General features: G+C 42.6%; 1 protein-coding gene across 1 annotated transcript in view; it reads right to left on the reverse strand.

Moving 5' to 3' along the window:
* LOC121285844 (lysine-specific demethylase RSBN1L-like) overlaps nt 1–20,971 on the reverse strand; it is a 76,733-nt gene extending 55,762 nt beyond the window's left edge. The window contains exon 1 of the mRNA XM_041202727.1: nt 20,338–20,971. Within this exon, the coding sequence (XP_041058661.1) occupies nt 20,338–20,842 (505 nt within the window). The 5' untranslated portion in view covers nt 20,843–20,971. The remainder of the gene's footprint in view (nt 1–20,337) is intronic.
* Between the last annotated feature and the right edge of the window lie 370 nt (nt 20,972–21,341).

Below are 21,341 nucleotides of genomic sequence, written 5' to 3' on the forward strand. Positions count from 1 at the left end.
TAGATTTAGTGATGTCTAAGGAGGCAGATTTGATAAGAGAACTTAAGGTGAAGGAACCCTTAGGAGGAAGTGACCATAATATGATAGAATTTACCCTGCAATTTGAGAGGAAAAAGCTGGAATCAGATGTAACGGTATTACAGTTGAATAAAGGCAACTGCAGAGACATGAGGAAGGAGTTGGCCAGAACTGACTGGGAGATGAGCCTAGCAGGAAAGACAGTGGAACAACAATGGCAGGAGTTTCTGGGAGTAATTTGGGAGACACAGCAAAAATTCATCCCTAGGAAGAAGAAGCATACTAAAGGGAGGACGAGGCAACCATGGCTGACAAGGGAAGTCAGGGACAGCATAAGAGCTAAAGAGAAAGAATACAATGCGGCGAAGAAACCGGGGATTGGGAAGCCTACATAGACCAACAGAGGACAACTAAAACAGAAATAAGGAGGGAGAAGATTAAATATGAGGGTAAACTAGCCAGTAATATAAAAGAAGATTGCAAGAGTTTTTTTAGATATATCAAGGGTAAGAGAGAGGCAAAAGTGGGCATTGGGCCGCTGGAAAATGACGCTGGAGAAGTAGTAGTGGGGAACAAAGAAATGGTGGAGGAACTGAATAGGTAACTTGCGTCAGTCTTCACAGTGGAAGACACGAGTGACATCCCCAAAGTTCAAGAGAGTCGGGGGGCAGAGGTGAGTATGGTGGCCATTACCAAGGAGAAGGTGCTAGGAAAACTGAAAGGTCTGAAGGTGGATAAATCACTGGACCAGATGGATTACACCCCAGAGTTCTGAAGGAGATAGCTGAAGAGATAGTGGAGGCATTAGTGGTGATCTTTCAGGAATCACTAGAGTCAGGGAGGGTCCCAGAGGACTGGAAAATCGCTAAGGTAATCCCCCTGTTTAAGAAGGGAGTGAGGCAAAAGACAGGAAATTACAGGCCGATTAGCCTGACCTCAGTCGTTGATAAGATTTTAGAGTCCATTATTAAGGATGAGATTTCAGAATACTTGCAAGTGCATGGTAAAATCAGGCAAAGTCAGCATGGTTTCATCAAGGGGAGGTCATGCCGGACAAATCTGTTAGAATTCTTTGAGGAGGTAACGAGTAGGTTAGACAAAGGAGAGCCAATGGATGTTATCTTCTTGGACTTCCAGAAGGCCTTTGACAAGGTGCTGCACAGGATGCTGCTCAGTAAGATAAGAGCCCATGGTGTTAGAGGCAAGTTACTAGCATGGATAGAAGATTGGCGTCTGGCAGGAGGCAGAGACTGGGGATAAGGGAGTCCTTCTCAGGATGGCGGCCGGTGACTAGTGGAGTTCCGCAGGGGTCAGTTTTGGGACCACAACTTTTCACTTTATACATTAATGATCTAGATGAAGGAACTGAGGGCATCCTGGATAAGTTTGCAGATGATACAAAGATATGTGGAGAGACAGGGAGTATGGAAGAGGTGGGGAGGCTGCAGAAGGATTTGGACAGGTTAGGAGAATGGGCAAAGAAGTGGCAGATGAAATACAACGTGGGGAAGTGTGAGGTCATGCACTTTGGTAGGAAGAATAGAGGCATAGACTATTTTCTAAATGGGGAGAGAATTCAGAAATCTGGAGTGCAAAGGGACTTGGGAGTCCTAGTCCAGGATTCTCTTAAGGTTAACTTGCAGGTTGAGTCAGTAGTTAGGAAGGCAAACGCAATGTTGGCATTTATTTCGAGAGGACTAGAATATAAAAGCAGGGATGTGCTGCTGAGGCTTTATAAGGCTCTGGTCAGACCACATTTAGAATATTGGGAGCAATTTTGGGCCCCGTATCTCAGGAAGGATGTGCTGACCCTGGAGAGGGTCCAGAGGAGGTGCACGAGAATGATCCCAGGAATGAAAGGCTTAACATATGAGGAACGTTTGAGGACTCTGGGTCTATACTCGATGGAGTTTAGAAGGATGAGGGGGGATCTGATTGAAATTTACAGAATACTGCAAGGTCTGGATAGGGTGGATGTGGGGAAGATGTTTCCATTAGGAGGAGATACTAGGGTCCAAGGGCACAGCCTCAGAGTAAAGGGAAGACCTTTTAGAACAGAGATGAGGAGAAAGTTCTTCAGCCAGAGAGTGGTGAATCTATGGAATTCATTGCCACAGAAGGCTGTGGAGGCCAGGTCATTGAGTGTATTTAAGACCGAGATAGATAGGTTCTTGATGGGTAAGGGAATCAAAGGTTACAAGGAGAAGGCGGGAGAATGGGGTTGAGAAACTTATCAGCCATGATTGAATGGCGGAGCAGACTCAATGGGCCGAATGGCCTAATTTCTGCTCCTATGTCTTATGGAAACAAGGAAATGGCAAAAGTATTGAACAAGTACTTTGTATCAGTCTTCAGAAGACACAAAAAGCATTCCAAGGTTAGTTAAAAATCAACAGAGAAAAAGCAGGGAGGAACTTAAAACAATCACCAAGGAAAAGGTACTGGGAAAACTACTGGGCCTAAAGGTTGACAAGTCCCAAGGACCCAATTGCTTGCAGCCTCAAGTCTTAAAGGAAATGGCTACAGAGACAGTAGATCCATTGGTTGTAATCTTCCAAAATTCCCTAGATTTTGTAATGGTCCCAGCAGATTGGACAACTCAAATGTAACACCTTTATTCAAGAAAGGAGGGAGTTAAATAGCTGGAAACTATAGGCCAGTTAGCCTAACATCTGTCAGAGCAGGTTAGGCCTATACTCATTGGAGTTTAGAAGAATGAGAGGATTCTTACTGAAGCATATAAAATTGGGGAGATTCGACAGGGTGGATACTGGGAGGATGTTTTTCCTTATAGGGGAGTCTAGAACTGAGGGGCACGGTTTAAAAATAAGGGATCTCCCACTTAAGTTGGAGAGGAGGGAGAATTTATTCTCAGAGGGTCTTTACTCTTTGGAATTCTATATCCCAGAGAGCAGTGGAGTCTGGGTAATTCAATATACTCAAGACTGAGTTAGACAGATTTTTGATTGACAATGGAGTCAAGGGTTATGGGGACAGGTAGGAAAATGGAGTGAAAGCCACAATTAGATCAGCCATTATCTTATTGATTTGCAGAGCAGGCTCTATGGGCCAAATAGCCTACTCCCGCTCTTATTTCTTATGATCTTATGCACTGTTTTATGCTGTGTGTATAGCGTGTTGGCATCACTGATTTACAGTGACTGAAACAATGGGTATTAATTGAGACTAGTTAGTGTTGTTTTCCATGATAAAAGTATGGACTTGCATTCATTATTGTGTGGAAATTGTAAATCGGTGACTAGGTGATGATTTATGATTAGTGCCTATAGAAGTTCTGAGTGAGAAAATGGTGATTGGTTAGTGTTGTGAAGACAGTGTGAACTAATTAAGTTAGCATTGTCACGACTCACTGGGATAATGCACTGTTTTAACAAGCCCCGCTGTTCCCCAGGCTGCACACTGTTCCAGGATTGCAACATTGTATACATCTCTCATCCTGTCCCAGTGGGCAGCCTTTCTTTCAACCTGCAGCCATAGTAATCCTACCAACATAATCCTGGCCAGCCTCCATCTTCCACCCTCCATAAACTCAAGATCATCCAAAGATGCTGCTGCCCATATCCGACTGCCACACAGAAATTCTGCAGGAAAAACTACTGAAGTCAAAATAGCAAAGAGATAGTAAAACAGCCAGGCACCCAAAGTTTCATGAAAGTCCCTACAGACCTGACTCAATATATATATATATATATATAAAGATGGATATGTTGCTATTTAGGTTCATGCCCACTCTTACGTGAGCTAATTAAGTTAATGTCTGAAGAATGGAGTACAATTTACACATGGAAATGCAATAAGTGTCAGAACATTGTGTACTATTTAGGAGGGACATGGTAGGAATAACTTTCCAATGCTGTAAAACCTATCTTGGCATTAAGCAGAAGCTGTGGAGAAGTTTTTGACTTCTCTGGATCCAGTAAAATGACTTAAAATCGATCATTGAGGTCTCCACTGATCTGAACTTAATTCATTATTGGGGATCTATGTGGAGGTAAAGCCTGGAGAGGAGTTGTTTTATTGATGTGTTTATACAGCACAAAATGTTATCATCTAGCATCAAATGGAACTGACTTCACAGTCTACACAGGCTGAAATCCTCTAAGGTTATCTAGTACATAATAATCATCTCTACATTTCATGTGGAACAGAAGGCTCTTCGGATGTTCAATGTTCCACTACCAACTCATCTACCATCGGAACCTTCCCATGCAACCGCTGCACAAATCCACTTGCTTCTTCTTGAAGTGTTTAAAGTTCCAAAATATTTCTTTCATATCATACTGTTAGCCACATATACTTCCTTCACTTGCAATACTGTACTGCTGCTCACAGCAAGGTATTCCAACATGGAGATGACAAAATGCAGACTGTCTACTCTTGAAACAGTCGCCATGCTGTTCACAAAAGTGATCCTGTGACATGTCACTTCATCTTGAGTTCATGTTGCTCTGACCTTTGCTCTAGCCAAATAGCATTTCATCTTTCATCTGGGCACTTGCATCACTTAGTTATCGTTCCATTTTTCTTGACAGGGTCTCCTTTTCATGTTCCACCTGAGCAGCTTCTATCGTGGAGCTGCTTTAGTCACATCAATCATTTTACTGTCTTTCTACAAGTAACTGCATTCATATAGTACCTTTAATGTAATAAAAATGTCCCAAAGCATTTCACAGGAACATTTACCAAAATTTGTCATCCAGCCACAAAGAGACATGAGGAAAGGCGGCTGAAAGCTTGGCCAGAGGTAGATTCTAAGGAGAGACTTGAAGAGGAGAGGTGGAAAGACAGAGAACCCCAGTGCTTAGGCCTAAACAGGTGCAGCTGTCAATGGAGGGCAAAGGAAATTGGGAATGCCAGAGAAGCCAAAATTAGAAGAATGCAAAGTACAAAGGGTTTTGGGCTGAAAGAGGCATGAAGCTATGGTGGTATTTGAACAGAAGAATTTTTTTAAAAATAGAGATATTGTTGAACTGGAGGTTAAAGGAGGTCACATGTACATCATCAAGTACTTTCCAGCTTTTTAAAAATTCTGTTTCGTGGCTATTAACAGATTGCTTGCCTCGCTGTATTAGTTAATACAACTGAACATTTAATTTCTTCTACTGTCCCAGATTTGTCAGTCAGTCAGTTCCTACAAAGGGTTTTCACCTATCCCACATTAGTCTATCCAAGGACTTCTAAATCTCTATTACTCAACTAACCCAATGCTTCCCAATAGAAATTGCTGACTATTCACAATTGCAGTTATGGCAATATCGTTTTGGCCATTGACTGTTAGTAGTAGACACCTTTTATACACAATAGAGAGGAATGTACTTCATATGTAACTCTTTCGAGTACAAACCCGTTTCTATCTGTTTCAGATGAAGTTACATTGTTTCATAGTTCGCCATTGTGAGATTTGAACTCTTGATAATCTTTTAATTGAAACCAATTAAACCAAATCAACAAAATTGGGAAAAATCAGGCACAGCCCCTAATTCAGGTCAGCTGTAAAACCAAGGACAAAATTTAAAGGAACCTTACAAACTTTAAATCAAAATGTGATTAAAGGGGTCAACAAAACACCCCAGTCCCCGCGGTGCCCACCGAGCACGGAAGGCCTCAAGAAGATGTAACTCTTTCGAGTACAAACCCGTTTCCATCTGTTTCAGATGAAGTTACATTGTTTCATAGTTTGCCATTGTGAGATTTGAACTCTTGATACTCTTTTTGAGTAAACCTGTTTCCATCTGTTTCAGATGAAGTTACATTGTTTCATAGTTTGCCATTGTGAGATTTGAACTCTTGATCTTGGGGTTACAAACCCAGTACCATAACCACTTGGCTATTTAGGCCAAGCTTGTACTTCATATGTATATTTGCTTAAAAAAAACACTTCAATAATGAGCAATGATCGAAAACACTCACACTGCTTTTCATCTTAACATTTTACCAACAAATGCAGAAAAAAATAAAAGTAGATATGCATATGCCATGTGAAGGAGCGTTGAGATCACAGAACAATAACTTTGCCACTTAATCATTTTTATTTAGTGATCAGGGGAGAAGGCAGTGTAATGGTTACATCACTGAACTCGTAATCCAGATGCCCAGGCTAATGTCCTGGGAACATGGATTCAAATTCCACCATGGCAGCTGGTGGAATTTGAATTTAATAAATAAAAATCTGAAATTAAAAGCCAGTCTCAGTAATGGTGCCTCGAAAACCTACCTGAATCACTGACTTCCTTAAGGGAAGGAAATCTGCTGTACTTACTTGGTCTGGCCTACATAGCACTCCAGACCTCTCAGCAATGTGATTGACTCTTAATGGCACCTAGTTATACAAAACCACTACAGAAAAGTAAAAAAAAACCACCTAGCATCGGCTTAGGCACCAGAAACGACAACGGCACACCCCACCCTGTCAACCCTGCAAAGTCCTGCTTACACTCCTGGTCATACTCAGAAACATGCCTTACAGCCAATGTCTCAGACACCATCAGCACCATCCCTAAGTATTTCCAGCAGGATAGATCCAGAAGAGGCACTGGCATAGTGATAAACAGTCAGGAGGGATTGGTCCTGGGAATCTTCAACATTGATTCTGGGCCTAATGAAGTATCATGGTATCAGGTGAAACACAGGTAAGGGAAACTCCTACCGATGACCACCAACAGTCCTCCTGCAGCTGATGAATCAGCAATCTTCCATATTGAACACCACTTAGAAGAAGCACCAAGCTTAGCAAAGGCACAAAATGTACTCTGGGTGGGGGCCAGTGATGTAGTAACAACGTAACTGGCCAAGCTGGTCGAATCCCAAGGGACAGATCTGCCAGACTGGGCCTGTGTCAAGTGATAAGGAAACCAACAAGGGGAAAAAACCTATGAGACCTTGTTCTCACCTGTCTACCTGCAGCCTATGTATCTGTACATGACCGTAAAGTCCACGACAGAGTGACCACCGTAGAGTCTTTGTGAAGACTAAGTTCCATCTCGGCACTGAGCAGATACTCCATGTTGTGTGGCACTACCACTGTGCCAAATAAGGCAGATATAGAATAGATCTAGCAAGTCAAAAATAGGCATCCATGAGGTGATCCCATCGGCAGCAGCAGAACTGCATTCAATCACAATCTGTAACCTCACTCATATCCCTCACTCTACCATTGCCATCAAGTCAAGAGATCAACCCTGGTCCAGTGAAGAGGACAAGAGGGCATGACAGGAGCAGCACCAGGCATACCTAAAAACCAGCAGCCCGGTGAAGCTAGAACACAGGACTAATTGCACGCCAAATAGTGGGAGCTGCATGCGATAGATTGAGCTAAACTATCCCACAAGAAATGGATCAAATCAAAGCTCTGCAATCCTGCCATGTTCAGTCAGGAATAGTGGACGACAATTAAACAATGAACTAGAGGGGGCAACTCCACAAATAACCCCATCCTCAATGATATGGGAGCCTAGGACTTTAGTGCAAAAGACAAGGCTGAAGCATCTGCAATCATCTTCAGTCAGAAGTGCCAACTGGATGATCCATTTCCGTTTCCTCCTGAGGTCCCCAACTCTCAGATGCCAGTCTTCACCCGAATCGATTCACTCCATATGAAGTGGTTAAGGTACTTAATACTGCAAAGGCTCATGACCTCATTACAGCCTTGGCCCAAACATAGGCAAGAGAGCTGAAATCCAGAGGTGAGAGTGACTGCCCTTGACATCAAGGGCATTTGACAGTGTGGCATCAATAAGCCCTGACAAAACTGAACTCAATGGGAATCCAATGGTTGGAGTCACATCTAGCACAAAGGAAGATGATTCTGATTTGTCGAGGTCAGTTTTCGCAGTCCCAGGACATTGCTGCAGGAGCAGTTCCTCAGAGTCGGGCCCTAGGCACAACCACCTTCAGCTGATTTATCACTGACCTTCCCTCCATCATAAGATCAGAAGTGGGAATTCATAACTCCTCAGATACTAAAGCGGCCTGTGTCCGTCTGCATTGGACAACATTCAGGCTTGGACTGATAAGTGGCAAGTAACATTCACACCACACATTTGCCAGGTAATATGACCATCTCGAACAAGAGAGAATCCAACCATCTCCCCTTAATATTCAATGGCATTACCATTGCTGAATCCCCCACTAACAACATCTTGGGGGTTACCATGACAAGAAACTGAACTAGTCCAGCTATTTAAATACTGTGGCTACAAGAGCAGTCAGAGATTGGGAATTCAGGGGCAAGTACTTCACCTCCCGACTCCACAAAGTCTATTTAACATCTACAAGACGAGTGTGATGGAATACTCTCCACTTGCCTGGATGAGCACGGCTCCAACAACACTCGAGAAGCTTGACGCCATCCAGGAGAATGCAGTCCTCTTGATCAGCACCCCACCCAACTTAAACATTCACTTCCTCCACTACCAACAGTGGCAGCAGGGTGTACTATATACAAGATACACTGCAGCAACTCACCAAGGCTCCTTCGACAGTACCTTTCAGACCCATGGCTCTACCATCAAGAACAACAACGGCAGCAGACACATGGGAACACCACCACCATCTGCAAGCTCCCCTCCAAGCCACACACCATGTGACTTGGAACTATATCTTAATTAAGGGCAATTATGAGGGTATGAAGACAGAGCTGGCTAAAGTAAACTGGGAAATTAGGTTAACAGTTGGGTCAGTAGAGATGCAGTGGCAGACATTTGAGGAGATATTTCAGAATACTCCAAAAGATACATTCCAGTGAGAAAGAAAGGCTAAGGGAAAGGCACCATCCGTGGCTAACTAAAGAAGTTAAAGATAGTATCAAATTGAAAGAAAAAGCGTATAATTCTACAAAAATGAGTGGCCGGTCAGAAGATTGCACAGCATATAAAGAGCATCAAAGAATGACTAAAAGATTAATGAGGAGGGAGAGAGTACGAGAGAAAGCTAGCTAGAAATATAAAATCATTTTTTATTCATTCTCGGAATGTGGGCATTGCTGGCAAGGCCAGCATTTATTGCCCATCCCTAATTGGCCTTGAGAAGGTGCAGGTCAGTTGCCTTCTTGAACTGCTACAGTCCACGTGGTGTAGCTACACCCACAGTGCTGTTAGGGAGGGAGTTCTAGGGACTTTGACCCAGTGACAGTGAAGGAATGGCAATACATTTCCAAGTCAGGACCGTGTGTGGCTTGGACAGAAATTTCCAGGTGGTGTCTGCTGCTCTTGTCCTTCTAGATGATAGTGGTCATGGGTCTGGAAGATGCCGTATAAGGAGGCTTGATGAGCTCCTGCAGCACATCTCATAGATGCTACACACCTGTTGCTACTGTGCATCAGCAGTGGAGGGAGTGAATGTTTGTGGATGTGGTGCTAATCAAGTAGGCTGCTTTGTCTTGGATGGTGTGCAGCTTCTTGAGTGTTGTTGGAGATGCACTCATCCAAGCAAGTGGAGAATATTCCACAACACTCCTGACTTGTGCCCTGTAGATGGTGGACAGGCTTTAGGGAGTCAGGTGGTGAGTTACTCGGGTTACTCGCTACAGGATTTCAAGCCTCTGGCCTGCTCTTGTAGCCGCAGTATTTACGTGGCTAGTCCGGTTCAGTTTCTGGTCAGTGGTAACCCCCAGGATGTTGATATTGGGGAGTCAGCGATGGCAATGCCACTGAACATCAAGGGCAATGATTGCATTCTCTCTTGTTGGAGATGGTCATTGCCCAGCACTTGTGTGGCACGAATATTACTTGCCACTTGTCAGCCCAAGCCTGGATATTGTCCATATCTTGCTGCATTTGGGCATGGACTGCTTCAGTATCTGAGGAGTCATGAATGGTGCTGAACATCCCCACTTCTGACCTTATGATGGAAGGATGGTAGGAATGTGATTGAAGAAACAGCTGAAGATGGTCAGGTCTAGGACACTATCCTGAGGAACTCCTGCAGTAATGTCCTGGTATTGAGATGACTGACCTCCAACAACCACAACCATCTTCCTTTGTGCTAGGTATGACTCCAGCCAGCGGAGATTCCCCCCACCACCCCAATTCCCTTCGACTCCAATTTTGATAGGGCTCCTTGATGCCAAGCTCAGTCAAATGCTACCATGATGTCAAGGGCAGTCACTTTCACCTCACCTCTCATTTCAGCTCTTTTGTCCATGTTTGAACCAAGTCTGTAAGGAGGTCAGGAGCTGAGTGATCCTGGCAGAACCCAAACTGAGCACTAGTGAGCAGGTTACTACTAAGCAAGTGTCACTTAATAGCACTGTTGATGACCCCTTTCATCACTCTACTGATGATCAAGAGTAGACTGATGGGGTGGTAATTGGCCAGGTTGGATTTGTCCTGCTGTTTCTGTACATGACATATCTGGGCCATTTTTCACATTGCTGGGTAGATGCCAGTGCTGTAGCGAGACTAGAACAGTTTGGCTAGGGGCATGGCAAGTTGTGGAGCACCAGTATTCTATATTATTGTAGGAATATTGTCAGGGCCCATGGCCGTTGCATTATCCAACACCTTCAGCAGTTTCTTGATATCATGTGGGGTGCATCGAATTGATTGAAGACTGGCATCTGTGACACTGGAGGCCTCAGGAAGTCAAGATAGATCATCCACTCAGCCTTCTATCTGAAGATTGTTGCAAATGCTTCAGGCTTATCTTTTGTACTGATATGCTGGGCTCCTCCACCATTGATGATGCGGATATTTGTGGATCTTCCTCCTCCAGCGAGTTGTTCAATTGTCCACCAGACTGGATGTGGCAGGACCTCAGAGCTTAGATCTGAACTGTAGCTTATGGGATCACTTAGCTGTCTGTCACATGCAGTTAACGCTGTTTAGCATGCAAGTAGTCCCAAGTTGTAGCTTCACCAGGTTGACACCTCACTTTTAGGTATGCCTGCTGCTCCTGGCATGCCCTCCTGCATGTTTCAATGAACCAGTGTTGATCCCCTAGCTTGATGGTAATGGTAGAGTGGGGGGGATATGCCAGGCCATGAGGTTACAGGTTGTGGTCAAGTACAATTCTGCTACTACTGATGGTCCACAGCGCCTCATGGATGCCCAATCTCAAGTTGCTCGATCTTTTTGAAACCTATCCTATTTAGCACAGCGGTAGTGCCACACTTCACAATGGAGGGTATCCTCAATGTGAAGACGGGGGTTCGTCTCCACAAGGACTGTGCAGTGGTCATTCCCACCTATACTGTCATGGGCAGATGCATCTGCAGCAGAGAGATTTGAGAAGGTGAGGTCAAGTATGTTTTTCCCTTGTTGGCTCCCTCACCGCCTTGGCAATGGACAGTGAAGTCCCCCACCCAGGGGACATTCAGTGCTTCGTCCAAGTAACATAGAGGAGTGCTGATTCATCAGCTGAGGGGGGCGGTACATGGTAATCAGCAGGAAGTTTCCTTGCCCATTTTTGACCCAATGCCACAAGACTTCATGGGGTCCGGAGTCAATGATGATGGCTCCAGGGGCAACTCCCTTCCAACTGTATACCACTCTGCCACTATCTCTGCTGGGTCCATCCTGCCAGTGGGACAGCACATACCCGGGGATGGTGATGGTGGCTTCTGGGACATTGTAAGGTGTGATTCTGTGAGTGTGACCATGTCAGGCTGTAGAACAGCTCTCCCAATTTTGGCACAAGCCCCCAGATGTTAGCAAGAAGGACTTTGCAGGGTCGATAGGGTTGAGTTTGCTGCTGTCATTTCCGGTGCCTAAGTCGATGCCAAGTGGTCCATTCGGTTCCATTCCTTAATAGACATTGTAGCAGTTTGATACAACCATTTCAGAGGGCATTTAAGAGCCTGGAATCAAAGGCAAGGGCAGCATATTTCCTTCTCTAAAGGACATTAGTGAACTAGGTGGGTTTTTACGACAATCGACATTGGTTTCATGGCCATCATTAGACATCTGTCATGGCGGGATTTGAACCCAGGTCCCCAGAGCATTAACCTGGGTCTCTGGACTACTAGTCCAGTGACAATACCACGCAGCCACTGCATCCCCATAGCAAGAGTTACTACAGGTACTTAAAAAGGAAAAGATCAAAATGAGCTTTGGGCCTCTAGAGAGTGAGAATGGGGAAATAATAATGGAAAATAAGGAAATGGCAGATGAACTGATCTGATATTTTGCATCTGGCTTCATTGTAGAGGCTACAAATAATACCCCAGAAATAATTGTGAATCAAGAGGTGAAAGAGGGGGCAGAAATTAGAATTAGAAAGACTGCTCCCTAGGATGGGGGTTTATCATACGTGGAAAGGTTGCACTGGCTGGGCCTGTATCCACTGGAGTTTAAAAGACTGAGAGGTGATATTATTAAAACATAAAAGTCCTGAGGGGGCTTAACAGGGTGGATGTTGAAAGGACGTTCCCCCTTGTGGAGAGATTAGAACTAGCGGACACAGTTTAAAAATAAGGGGTCTCCCATTTAAGACAGAAATAAGAATTTTTCTCTTTGAAAATTTTTGGTGAGCACGGTGGAGGCAGGGTCAATTAATTTTTTTTTAAAGAGGTAGATAGATTCTTGACTAACGAGGGAATCAAAGATTTTTGGGAGAGGTGGAATGCAGAGTACAGGCCACAACCAGATCAGCGATGATCTTATTGAATGGCGGAACAAGTTCGAGGGGCCAAATTGCCAACCCGTGCTCCTAATTCATATATTCTTATTTTGCTGTTCCTTCACTATTGCTACATCAAATCCTGGAAGTCCCTAATAACACTGTGGGATTACCTGGGCCAGATGGACTGCAGTGGTTCAAGGTGGAAGCTCACCACCTTCTTAAGGGCAATTAGGGATAGGCAACATGTTGGCTTTGCCAGAGACACCCATATCCCACGAAAGATTAAGAAAAATCAGAAATGTAATTACCCATATCTGGATTTCCAATTAACTATATCAGTTAAGGGGCTAAATATTGGACAGCATTAATTTAAACATTTTGAAGAGGTGACCAGGTGTGTAGATGAGGGTAGTGCAGTTGATGTAGTTTATATAGATTTCAGCAAAGCCTTTGAAAAGATCCCACATGGGAGACTTATAAAGAAGGCAAATGCATGTGGGATACAGGGTAATTTGATGAGCTGGATTCAGAATTGGCTTAGTTGTAGGAGACAGAGGATGATGACAGAAGGATGTTTTAGTGACTGGAAGCCAGTGTCCAGTGGCATACCATAGGGATCTGTGCTCGGTCCCCTATTGTTTGTCATTTATATAAACAACATAGATGACTATGTAGGGGGTAGGATTAGTAAATTTGCGGATGACACAAAGATTGGCCGGGCAGTTAACAGTGAAATTGAGTGTCTTGGGCTACAAGAAGATAAAGACGGGATGGTCAAATGGACAGATAAGTGGCAGATGGAATTTAACCCTGAAAAGTGTGAGGTGATACACTTTGAAAGGAGTAATTTGAAAAGGACGTATTCAATGAACGGCATGACACTAGGAAGCTCTGAACAACAACGGGACCTTGGCGTGTGTGTCCATAGATCTCTGAAGGCAGAGGGGCATGTTAGTGGGGTGGTGAAAAAGGCATTTGGGACACTTGCCTTTATCAATCGAGGCAAAGATTACAAAAGTAGGGAGGTCATGTTGGAGTTGTATAGAACCTTGGTGAGGCCACAGCTGGACTACTGTGTGCAGTTCTGGCTGCAATGGAAGGATGTGATTGCACTGGAGAGGGTGCAGAGGAGATTCACCAGGATGTTGCCTGGGATGAAACATTTAAGTTATGAAGAGAGGTTGGATAGACTTGGGTTGTTTTCGTTGGAGCAGAGAAGACTGAGGGGCGACCTGATCAAGGTGTACAAGATAATGAGGGGCATGGACAGGGTGGATAGGGAGCAGCTGTTCCCCTTAGTTGAAGGGTCAGTCACAAGGGGACATAAGTTCAAGGTGAGGGGCAGGAAGTTTAGTGGGGGATGGGAGGAAAAACTTTTTTACCCAGAGGGTGGTGACAGTCTGGAATGCACTGCCTGAGAGGGTGGTGGAGGTGGGTTGCCTCACATCCTTTAAAAAGTACCTGGATGAGCACTTAGCCTTGAATGTTATGACTTGCCATGTGCCAAGTGCTGGTATATGGGATTAGGTAGGTAGGTCAGGTGTTTCTCACGTGTTGGTGCAGACTCGATGGGCCGAAGGGCCTCTTCTGCACTGCGATTCTGTGAAATACAGTCACTTACTCCTCCACCATCTTTTCGACCCCTTTATCACACGTATGCTGTCAGACTGCTAATCCAACTTAATCTTGGAAGTGCCACGTGTTCCTCCAGCTGAGTTTGAAGAAATTGAAAGCACCATCTTCAGCACCTATTAAAATCTCCACTCTCTTACCACTGATTCTATGCCCCATCTCGTCCATTTAGCCTCAAATGGACACAGCACTTCCTAAACTCTGTATTCCTCTGCCTTCTATGCATTCCTCTTTCTTTGTCCCGTCATGGCTGGTGGTTCTTTCAGACATATTTATTCTACTTTTTGGAGCTCCCTCCCCAAATCCTCCACTTCTAAAAAAAAATCCCAATATCTATCTCTTTGGCTAAGCTTTCAGATGCCATCCTAGTCTGTCCATTACCAGGTCAACATCAGGTTTTCCTTAAGCTTATTTCTGAAGCACTCTGAGACAATTCTCTATGTTAACAGTCAAATATAAATTCAAACTGTAGTTTCCCAATCCATACCCACAATCAATGTCCAGTGATCTTCCCCCAACCTCACAGTGGACCTAAATCCAAGGAATTACAGTGAACCAGTCAACTCACTTCTAAAGACAACTTTTAAAAGTAAGTTTGAAAACTTTAGACATATGGAGAGAAAATTTAGCAGCGTAGATAAAAAGTTGATCAACAGACATTTAAAATCAACACATGTTGCTCGAGTTGGAGAAGACTGAAATGATGTACCCTAGGTCAATGCTCGCGTCCATTTGGTCTTGATAGATATCGGTAATTTGGATATAGGGAGCAATGCTGAAATTTACCAACAGTAACATTGCAGGAAACCAGGGACAGTAAGAGAGTCTCATTTACGTGACATTATGACGCCTATAAATTTAAAAGATTTTTCTGGAGAAATTGTCGACAGCTGGTTATGTATACGTATTTCTCTGTGCATCCAGTATTTCGATCCATGACACGAGTCTGCTAGCAACAACTCTACTTAAAATTAGTTCAACCAAAATCACTGATGGCACGGATCCACAAGTTCTCTGATAGCTTCTTAACAAAACTGATACAAGTACTGCCAATATGGAAAGTGGAAATGCTTAATTGGTGGAGTAGCGAAGCAAGTGTGGTTGTAACCAATCAGGGAGGAGTGGAAGCAGCTTCACTTCCTTGTCCAATATTACACTATGAAATACTTAATGCTGACATAAGATACCAAGAGAGAGAAAAGCATTTCATTTGTGCTATCACTGACATCTGTCACCTCATGGCAACAATTATTTATAAGGCATATATATCCTCTTTGGTATGGTGCAATGTACTTGCATCTTAACCTGAGTATACTGTAGTAGTTCTTATTCAATCATATCCTTCCATCATTACTTAATAAAATGAATTTATAGAATCCAAATATTAGCCATACAAACTGATGCATTTAGTTTCCTGTTAACCAACTTTGTGCATTCTGTAGATTTTAAGTGTTGCACTTGTTAAGAACATCTCAGAAAGAGAATTCTGTTCTGACAAAAGTTATTTCCTACATTATCAAAGTGGCCACACTTAAAAAATAAAGTACTTAATTGGCTATAAAGTATTTTGGAAAGTCCTGAGGTTGCTAAAGGCACTATATAAATGCAAGTCTTTCTTTCATTTGAACTGGAAGATTAACCCTACTGACCACTCTCCACATATGCTGTTCGATCAGCTGAGTGCTGCCAGCAATTTCTGCTTTTATTTCAGAACGAGTGTTTTCCCCACAGCGGCACATATGAAAAAGAGACAGCAATGATGTTAAAAAACAGTGTGGTTACAGGGTCAATCTGGATTTGTTTAAATTTTGGACAAAATTGGACAATCAATTAAGCCAAGCACCTTTGGCCAACAATGATCAAACAGTTAGAACATTTTACAGCATCTCCGGCCATTGAACTTCAGATACTATGACTGCATTTACTAATTTCAACTGACTCCTGAACAAAGCTAAAAAAACTACCAAATTAGTAGAGAAAAGAGTGTCCTTCATTATTATAAATTAGAAAGCAGAAACGGCACAATAAAAGTTTATTTCCAAATATATCACAACAAGAGGAACAGAAGTAGGCCATTCAGCCCCACAAGCCATTCTATTATATCATGGTTAATCTGTATCTCAATCTCATTTACTTGCCTTTTAGATCCTTACCGATCTTGAAATTGGCAAAGAATCCAGCCTTTTTGGGGAAGAGAATTTCAGATTTCTATTCCAGCTCCGAAGAAGTCATATGGACTCAAAACATTAACTCTTGTTTTTTTTTCTCTCCACAGATGCTGTTAGACCTCCTGAGTTTTTCCATCACTTTCAGTTTTTTGTTCCAGATTTCTATTGCCCAGTGTACGAAAAAGTGCATCATGTTTGGACTGATGATTTGACTGCTGAATGGCTTTGCTTTAATTTTGAGATTACACTCCCTTGTTCTGGACTTCCCTAGAGGAAATATGTTTCTCTTTATCTATCCTATCAAATCCATTTATTATCTTAATCACCCCAATTAAATAATCCCTCAATCTTTTAAATTCAAGGAATACTAGTCAAGCTTATGCAACTGGTCCTCATGATTCAACTCTAACTTCATCATGCTAGTCAAAGAAGAATATAAAGGCATTACACCAATATCTTACATTTGTAGAAAATATTTATAATCAGTGGAATGCTTTATTTTCTAGCTACAACAATCCTTTTTGCCATATCTTGTCACTTTCTTGTTCTGTTTTCCCTAATTTTAGCTTATTTTATATTGTTTTAGATACTCATCCCTGTTTTCCCTGGCCACAGCAGACAGCCTACAGTTGGTTGTGTTTGAGAAAGCCACTGCATTTGTGGACAAATAAAGTGTGACTTTATTTGCCTGTGGTCAATTGAAAAAGGACATTTAAGAGATCAAGCCTCCCTCTTCCACACAGCATATGGTCTGCCCCATCATGAATGTTATCATTTCAATATAGCTTTTGCTGGATGGTTCTTCCTAGCCTCCAAAAGCACAAGTAAAACTGCAAAATAATCTCAAAATGTTACCATTGAACCCAAACTGGTTGCTACAACAGTTCAAAATGACAGCTCCCAGTAACACATGGTATCCCAAAATGTACAGATGGCCAAGGTTATCTTAACAGTGCCCAGGCACTGACTAGGCGATAAAACTTTTAAATCAGCATGGCATTAACTGTTTTTCTGCGCATCTATTCCACACAATCTGTGGGGAGAAGATACATTTCTTTATAACTAGTCTTCTGTGAATCTCATTAGTTCTAAAAATACCAAGCTCCTACTAGGCATGTAGCAACACTTGTCAAAAATCATGCCTTCATAATTTAGCTAACTGTGACACAAATCTTGCCATACACTTGGAAAACAGAGCAGATGTATTCCCAATAGTTTAACAAACCCACTGGCATAGGTTCCATTTAGCTGGTCCATTGAAAACTCATGCCACCTGACATGAATAGATTTATATCACCAAGTTACAATAAGTCTGCAGCACAGAAACAGGTCATTCGTCCCAACTGGTCTGTGCCAGCATTTATGCTTCACACAAGCCTCCTCCAATCCATCTTCATTTAACCCTGTCAGCATATAAATCTCTTCTTTTCTCCCTAGGATATTTACCTGAACTATTCCTTGTGGTAGTGAATTCTACATTCTTACTACTTTTGGACAAAGGCGTTTGTTCTAAATTCAATATAGGATTTCTTAGTGATTATCTTATCATTATAATCTCTAGTTTTGAACTCCTCACAAGTGGAAACATTCTCTCTACATCTATCCTATCAATTCTTTACATTATCTTAAAAGACTGATAATCAGGTCACTCATCAGCCTTGTCTTTTCCAGAGAAAAATGCCCCAGCCTGTTCAATCTTTCCTGGTAAGTGTATCCTCTGTAATTAAATCCACACAGGACAAACTCGTCTTGTTAAATTAATACATCATAGAGCTATACAGCACACAAGGCAGCCATTTGGCCCGTCCCACCTGTGCTGGCTCTTTGAAAGAGCTAACCAACTCCCCTCTTTTCCCCACATTCCTGCAACTTATTTTCCTTTTCAAGCACTTATAAAATTTCCTTTGAAAGATGCTATTGAACTTGCTTTTACTACCCTTTCTAGCAGTGCATTCCAGATCATCATAACTCAGTATATAAAAAAATGTTTATCTGGCTCATTTGTCAATCATCTTTAAACTATATCTCCTACTGATCTTCCCGCCAGCGCACTATTTACTCTTATCAAGCCCCTCAATTTGCATTCCTCTATGAAATTTCTCTCATCCAATGAGAACAATCCAAGCTTCTCTTGCCTCTCCCCAGAACTGGTACTTCACCAGGCGCCATTCCAGTAAATCTCCTCCGTACCTTCTTTAAGGCCCTATCATTGCTTCCTAAAGTCCCAGAATTAGACACAATTTAAGCTGATACCTAAGAAAGTGGCTTATAAAGGGTTTGCATAACTTCCTTGTTTCTTTTTCCTATATTGATAAAATCAAGGAACCCAAATTTTCAAAAAAACAAAATCAACTTGCCCTTCCAAAGATTTGCGTATGTAAACCCCTAGGTGTCTCTGTTCCAGCATCTCCTTTTATATTGTACCAATTAGTTAATACATCATTCGACCTTCCGAAATGCATCATTTCACATTTCTCTGTCAAGTTTCACCTGCCATGTGTCTGCCCATTTCACCAACCTACATCCTCCTAAAGTATCCTGCCATCCTCCAACATTTGCTAAATCTCTTGTTTTGCAATATTATGTGGTACTTTAACAACCTTTAAAAAACATCTTTGGAGCTTTTATAAGGCTTCTCCAGAGTCCAAAAACTCCATAACAAAGAAAACTTTCACTTCAGAGATGCATACACACTGCAGTGAGAATGAAATTTATCCATACATCACAATAGTTTTCTGCTGTACCAAATATAACCCTCAGCTTCTCATTGAATATTCACCACTTTTTGAGGCAGTCACAGCTAAATAATAAAGTCGTGTGGCAAATAGGACATAGTATTGGGAACAGAGTTCATTTGAAGATTCATTCTTTTTCTCAATCTTAGTTGAAGCTATAAGCTTAACGCAAGGAGGAAACAAAATAGAAAATGCAAGTTTTTGCCCCCCACATAAAGATCCAAAGCCTTGGTGCCTTTAATATTAATGTTTGTTTTTTTTTCACTAGCTATATGCCCTTAGGTTTAATCGTAAGTCTGTAGATTTAATCACAAGTTTGTAGCTTGCCTGTATCATGCACTAAAATTATGCCAACAAACAGCTGTTGAACAACTAAAAAAAAGCATCAGAGATGGCTGATTCACTATGCTTCGGGCTTTTCTGCATCATTCGCAGCCCCATAAGACAGGGCCAAGTCAGACAGCATCCAGGGACCCAATCCTGACAATTATAAATAAACTTACCTTAACATTTTTTTATGAAAAGCAATAAGACATGCGCTGCTATTTATTTAGGGCACTCAATATACACATTACTTTTCCTCTGTATGGAGAGCTCCCCAAGCTTACTGGTAGTGTCGTGAATTTAAAAATTATGCAACATCAGAAATTTTGGTATATACAAACATTTAACCTCGGTTTTCATCATTACCAACAGATTTGACAACAGCTCACATTTCTAAGAGTTGGGCGGAGGTAACTACGGAGTAGAATTTTAAAAACGAGGACTATAGGGGCAAAGTAGAGGGGCGTGGGCAGAAACATAGTGACTGAATAAGCAACCAGTGGTTCATTAAAAGTAACTTTACAACAAATTAACTTCAATAAAAAGATGTGCAAAGTACAGCAAAATATACTAATCTGTCAGTTCGCGTTCTACTTAAAATATAAAACTCACTACACAATATTACTAGCAAAATCTCCAATAATATCTATTACGTCTGCTAGTTAGATTCCGACAATCCTCTATTAAATTGATGCAGATTTGCCGAACTCTATTACACGGCTGGCGCCAAAAAAAATCATCTGGGAACAGTACATAACACAGTAGCTCCATTCAGGTGCAACATTCGCACTTGCTGTCAACAATACAAGCAAAAAACAAAAACACGATACGGCGAGTGGGAACTCAGAAGTAATTTAACTTCAAAACATGCACGACTGTACCTTTCTGAATTAACTTGACGTCACCGTTTTCTTTTTTAGCCCTGTGTTTCTTCTCCTTCTCTTTGCTGCTGTTGTACTTTTCCTTGGAGGGTTTATTGGATTTTGAGTGAAGGTAGAGAGAGGAGTAAACAGGGGGAAGGGGACGAGGAGCAGGAGCAGCCACTGTATATTTAGAGCTAACGCCGAGTTCTGGACAGCGTTTGATACTGTTACCACTGCCCTTCTCCCGGTCTCTGTCCCCATCTTTCCCATCATTAGCTTTCCCCGCCGGTAACAAACTAGTTGGCGGCGGCAGGGCGCCACGCACTTCCACTTTGGGTTTACCGTAACCATCGGGCAATGGCTGCATCTTCCTTTTCTTGGCCGCTGTTTTACTGTGCTCCGAGGAAGAATGCAAAGCCGGGTTCACTTTGAGGATCTCCGCGCTGGGAGTTGACGGTAGGTCAGCCCGCTCGTCGCTGTCGTTTTTCTCCACCACGACGCGTACATAACTCAACTGCGCCATTTTGAACCTTGGGCCAAAAAGAAATCTCTCTCGGCCAACGCTTGTTGGGGTATCGGAGCCAACCTAATCGGAGCAGCTAACGCACTAGCTGATTGGCTGCTTCACACGTCAATCACATGCCAAATCTCTTCCGTTAACCTTGTGAGCGGAAACAGTAACCTCAGGAAAGAGGTGGGACTTCTGGTATGACGGAAAGTCAGCCACTTCGAAGCTCGGGGCTTGTACAATCCTGAAAGATAACACAAACTGAAAATTTAGGTTACAGGAAATAATATTTAAAATCGCGGAAGCGTAATCCCTTTTTAAGTAAATTTTAACGATTGTAATATGCATGTAAATTGAAAGACTGCGACGCTCAAATGGTATAGTTTATAATATATATGTACTTTCCTTTAGGACCTGCAAGGTGTTAAATGCCGAGAGAGTTAGTTCCGGTGTGACGTCAGGATGCCCTCGTGCTGTCGTCACCAATCGCCCGCGGGCCTAGGCCGCTCTTCAG

Source organism: Carcharodon carcharias, chromosome 13, assembly GCF_017639515.1.
Source record: "Carcharodon carcharias isolate sCarCar2 chromosome 13, sCarCar2.pri, whole genome shotgun sequence".
Lineage (NCBI taxonomy): Eukaryota > Metazoa > Chordata > Chondrichthyes > Lamniformes > Lamnidae > Carcharodon > Carcharodon carcharias.